Source organism: Xyrauchen texanus, chromosome 50, assembly GCF_025860055.1.
Source record: "Xyrauchen texanus isolate HMW12.3.18 chromosome 50, RBS_HiC_50CHRs, whole genome shotgun sequence".
Taxonomy (NCBI): Eukaryota; Metazoa; Chordata; class Actinopteri; order Cypriniformes; family Catostomidae; genus Xyrauchen; species Xyrauchen texanus.
Window position 1 is genome coordinate 13,949,965 of NC_068325.1, and position 5,822 is coordinate 13,955,786.

General features: G+C 37.0%; 1 protein-coding gene across 1 annotated transcript; it reads left to right on the forward strand.

The window, feature by feature from the left end:
* Nucleotides 1–3,200: 3,200 nt before the first annotated feature.
* Nucleotides 3,201–4,043, forward strand: tssk6 (testis-specific serine kinase 6). Its single transcript, XM_052123732.1, has one exon. The coding sequence runs from the start codon at nt 3,201–3,203 to the stop codon at nt 4,041–4,043; it is 843 nt and encodes a 280-aa protein (XP_051979692.1).
* The last annotated feature ends 1,779 nt before the right edge of the window (nt 4,044–5,822 follow it).

The window sequence follows — 5,822 nt, forward strand, 5'->3', positions numbered from 1 at the left end:
TCTCTATCTCCACTGTATGATAAACCAGGCACCACGCTTAGATCAGCTACTCCTTCTGGAAGTGTCAGCCAATTAAGAGGCAGGGAGTCACCATGAGTGCCTTCTGATTGGCTGAACACCCCCGATGCTGGAAGCCATAAACGACATCCCTTTCAGTTGGAGCATCCACGGTGACAGAACAAGAATGTGAACATGTTACATTTTAAATGCTCATACATCACAGTCATTATTTTAAGTTGGTGTTTATATATGTAGTTTTTAGATATTATTTCTATCCTCAATACTTTTAAACCCCTCTGTGTCTATAAATAGAGAATAATGTAAGATTGATTCATATAAATAGCTGCAAATATATTTTAAATTGGTGCAAAGCTCCTAACCTTACCAGTTTAAATGAATTTACACTTAAATACAAGTGATACAAGTCAAAATAGATGGATGTGAGGATATCTAAATCTACAATGTGTTAATCAAGAACAGAAAAACATGATTTGTTGAGATGTGTACTTTGCTGGAGCACACTGTAGTAAACGTCGCCTTCTACAGGTCTTCTAGTGTCATTGTAGGCAGCCTGAAGACATTAACACTGTAAATTCATCCCCGAGATGGTTGAAAGCTAATGAGGCACATTTGTTCCCATGCAATTAGAATCACTTTAATGATGTATCCCAGATCTCTCTGGCCATAAACCTGATGTGAGCACAAGCAAAGTCCAAATCAGATGCTAAAGGCTCAGCAAGATATATTTATGATTAACTCGTTAGCGGATCCAACTAGCAATATAATTGACTGGCCAGTCTTATTAGAGGTGCTTGCAAAAGCAACCATTATTTTTCACTTGTCTCTCCTTCTACCCAAGATTTTGTCAAATTAAAGTTATCTTAATCCATTTGAGTTTGGACAACATGAATACTTTTGTAGCATTGATCAAACTGGGCAGGGGATTTCCGTTTTCCAGCATGCTTTACATGGGACTGGATGGGGTGAACAAATGTTGAAATTAAGTGTAATTTTATGATTTGTTAATGTTTAAAGTTCTGTTATATTAGTATTTAGAAAACAGACTATGTTATGCTGGAGTTTTGGGGGTTACCATGGTAAGATTGTTGGTTGGCGCTTGTGCTTGGCTTGAGGATGGACTTTCACTTTAAATGATGTTTGATTTTGACTGCTGCTTTGCTCTGTAAGCAGATGTTATCAAGTTGACAGTGCAATAATTTCACCGTCCTCACACTTGCTCACCTGGCATATACTAATAATTACGCAAATAAATTAAGTTGGACCAGGGCTGCGAAACGGGCCAAATGGGACGCGATAAGCTAAAATGAGCCGCTAGTATGCAGAATGGACCACAAAACGGTGCCGCGATATGCAGAAAAGGACAGCGAAAAGGACTTTTGGGCCAGTTGCTATGTAAAATCCCAGGCCGATTTCTCTTCCCAGTCCAGCCCTGAGTTAGACCAACATAAGCAAATTGATTAAATAAAGCATTGCTTAATTTTGTTTGACGAACCTAACGAAGTTGAGCTGAAACTATAATACATTGATTTGATCTAATCCAACTAAACCATTTTGGCTAAATGAAACTGTCTTAAAGGAATATTCCAGGTTCAAAGCTATTTAAGCTTAACCGACAGCATTTCTGGCATTATACTTATTACCTTAAAAATTAATAAAAAAAATTATAATGTAAAAAAATCAGGTTTACAGTGAGGCACTTTGAATGGAAGTGAATGGGGCCAATCTGTAAACTTTAAAATACTCATTGCTTCAAACGTTTAGCCACAAGACAAACAATATGTGTGATTTTAGTGTGATAAAATCACTTCACCTTTTCTGTGTAAAGTTATAGCTGATTTTACAACTTCGTTGCCATGATGATGTAGTCAACAAACCCTAAAACCCTCAAATGACTGTACAAATTATGATTTAACAACTTTACAGCTCAAATAATGCATGTGTTAATCAACATTATGCCACAAATCCTGTCGAATTAGCTCAACTTGTAATGAACCCTTAATAATCCTTTAATCTATAACACTAATCATAGGGTACAATGGAGTTAAAGGCCCCCTGGGGTAAAAGGCACTTTTGATTTGATTTTCTCCCAAAATACTAAATAGCAACAAAAAGTACCACAGCACTTTTCTAAATAGCTTTTTATCAATATGCACTGCTAAATATTCCTGATCCATGAGATCATTGCATGCAATGTCTGAAGTTTGATTTTGAGGCAGTTTATATTCTTTAATCTTGTTGATGAGAGAGGTCAACAGGGAATGACCAGACTGGTTTGAACTGACAAAGTCTGCAATAACTCAGATAACCACTCTGTACAATTTCAGTGAGAAGAATATAATCTCAGAATGCTATTGTTGATTGGCGCTGTTTTGGCGGCATGAGGGGCACAATATTAGGCAGGCGGTTTTAATGCTGTGGCTGATCGGTGTATATTGGTTTTGCGCCTCTGAGCCCAAGTGTGTGGTAAAAAGCCCCCCTTGCTGCCTTTTTACCAAAATAATAGTAATAAAAAATTTTGGACGAGGCGGCGGCCATAATTATTACAACATTATTACACATATTATTACAAAAAAACAGAATAAAAAAATAAATAAACTAGAAATGTAGAAAAATCTACAATCTGCCCCTGTGGTCTCTCTGGATATCTTTGAAATTCTGGCTGCTGAATTAATTGAAACAAATTTCTAAGCGGCCATTCACTGTAGACAGTAAGCAAAGCCATAAGCTAACACTTTGTGGTAAATGTCTGTAGCCACCCACTTCTTGACTTAAAATAATGGTCAAAAAGCTGACAGGCCACATTAAGTCTCTTCTAAAAGGATTGTCGATTTGAACAGACATGTCTCAAGTCAAGTCTTCTCAATAAAATGTCAAAATAAAATAAACAAATTCACAAAGGTCAATGAACCTGGTTTATTTATTTTATGGTGGTTTATTCCTCATAACTCCCATGTGTGGCCATCTATAAATAGACCCCATTTCTTACCTGTGGTATGTTCTATTATGACATCATAGAATAGAATGTGAATATCTGTCACATTGAGCATAAGATTCAGAAAGCCTAAGATTTAGAAAGTTCCATTAGATACTTTCCAGTAAAGGCAAGATAAAGGGCAAAGGAGGCAAACCAAACTCAAGCCAAGGTATTGATGGGGGTCCTTGATAATTCTCGCTAGATTATGACAACTCCCATTGATAAAGTTTTGAAAAGGATGGGCTACAAGCCCATTGCCTTAATCGGCGAGGGCAGTTTTTCCAAAGTCAAACTTGCCACCTCGCAGAAGCATCATCATAATGTGGCCATCAAAATCGTGGACCGCGAAAAGGCTGAGGAAGATTTTGTAAGAAAATTTCTTCCACGGGAGCTGGAGATTTTGAGACTAGTGACCCACGACCACATCATTCAAGTGTTTGAATTCATTGAGGTGGGCAGTAGGCGAATGTGTATCGTGATGGAAGCTGCAGCTAAAGACCTTCTTCAGAAGATTCATGAAGTCAACTGCATCCCAAAAGACCAAACCAAAACATTGTTCTCTCAGATGGTCAGTGCAGTTAACTACCTGCACCAGATAAACATCGTCCATCGAGATCTAAAGTGTGAAAACATACTGCTAACAGCAAATGACCAAGTGGTGAAGATCACCGACTTTGGTTTCGGCCGTTTCGTAGATGCCTCAGAGCGCAGTCGCACCTTCTGTGGTTCTGCAGCCTACACGCCCCCTGAAGTCATCCTGGGTAAACCATACGATCCGAAGAAATACGATGTATGGAGCCTTGGGGTGGTTTTGTACGTAATGGTCACTGGAACTACACCATATGATGATAGAAACGTGAGACAGCTTGCACGCCTTCAACAAAAGGCTTTGGTTTATCCTGACAATGTTGATGTTGAGGAATCATGCCGTACCTTCATCGGGACTCTGCTCCAGTACGACCCTTCCAACCGTCGTACCATCCAACAGCTGGCAGAAGATCCATGGCTGCAGGTGTCACAAGGCCAAGGCACGAGTGCTGCTGATTAAAAGATGTGTTGCAAATGCAAATACATGTCTTCATTTAGTTTCAATCTTTTAAATTCAATATTCATCACTGAATAAATTGATCAGTTACTTTGTTTCCCGAGAACGGTCAGATGCCAATATTACAATTAACATAATAGGCTACAATTTGATGACAGCAAAAGTACACTTTATATAATATATATAATATATTATATATAATACAGTAAATGTGCTCTATTGACAAGACTGGCAGATTTCACAACTGACAATAGGTGGAATGACTTTTGTTAATTGGTCAAACATCGCAGTTATCTGTCAATGCCGATAATCTCAAAATGTCGAAACATTGCTAGTTAACATCACTAATTAACACGCTTAGGGAAAAAACAGCTTTACCAATCCATTGTGAAATTGTTTTATAGGCCTATTAAAAACACTTCGACGCATCAGAATTTAAGACAAGGAAGACGTAATAATATTTGTAAAAATACATGTATATAAAAAAACATGTCCAAATGGACAAAAAACTCTGGTAAAAAAGTATCATTCCATTTCAACAGTATAACTAACATTTTAATAGGTGGAATGAGTCCAATATAAAAATATTTTTATATGCTTTAAGTCATAAGCGCAAAGTCAGTGGGAATGGCCATGACGTTTTGGTATTTTTGTGCAAGCATGCGGAAAGTCTAGGTGTAAGTAGCTTTGATGAATGTATGGGCGCAAAGCACTAATGGGTTGGGTCAAGTACAATTTAATTTTGAGATTCTTCTCTGTTTATTCCACCATCTGTATCCTATTAAATAGCCCATTCAACAACAAAGTGGTTGAAAAAATCAAACCAAATCCAAACATATTACCCTCTCCAACTTCTTCCAACGGTCCCTTTTAAAAATCACTCAACGGCAACAGGTGGAAAAATACCAATACAAATTAGATCATAAAAATTGTAAATATGAAAAACAACAAAAATAATAACTAAAAAAAATAAACCATGACCTATAGATAGTTTAACACAAATCTAGTATATATTTGTTTCATAAAACGGCTATTTTCAGGGACTTACGGTAATTAAATGTTCCACTATATTTACAAATTTTTAACATTTTCCTGCTGGTGGAATCTCCAAACGGCAAATGCAGGAACTGACTTAAGACTTTTGAAACGTCTTAGCGCAATGACGTTTTTCTCAGGAAAAAAGCAAAATTGCGCTTTGTGGCACTTCATAACCAATTTACCCACAGTTTGCATGCAAATTGTTCAGCAGCTCAACTGATACAGTTCGTACTGGCATATGAATCCTGGAAAGCATGTGTCGACATGACGTGGTGACTTCAGCAATTGCGTTTTTCATGTCACATATGTTTGTATGACATTATCGGTAAGGTTTAGGGCAAGGAGTACTTTTCTGTTGATTTAAAACATTTTTTCTGCATTACTCTGAACCCTTACATGAAAGAATTCATTAAACTGTTTTGAGCCCTGTTTTTATGAATCATATTTGATATGAATCATATTTGATTCATTAGGCTTTAAATGTCATTATCCTCCTGAGGCCCAGCAATTCATTTTTTGTGTAAGACCTTTGTTTTTCTTAGCCCATACATGCTACAGAGATAAATCTCAGGATAAGATCAGATGACTCCCTGGGATTTTCATAATCATAATAGCTTGTAATGTAAAATGAGATCTTTATATTCACAGAGCAGGCTGCATATATGAAAATACACAGAAATATTAGTTCACACTTATAAAAGGTTGTCAGAATGTTCAAAGCTGTGGCATTATGGAATGTAATGA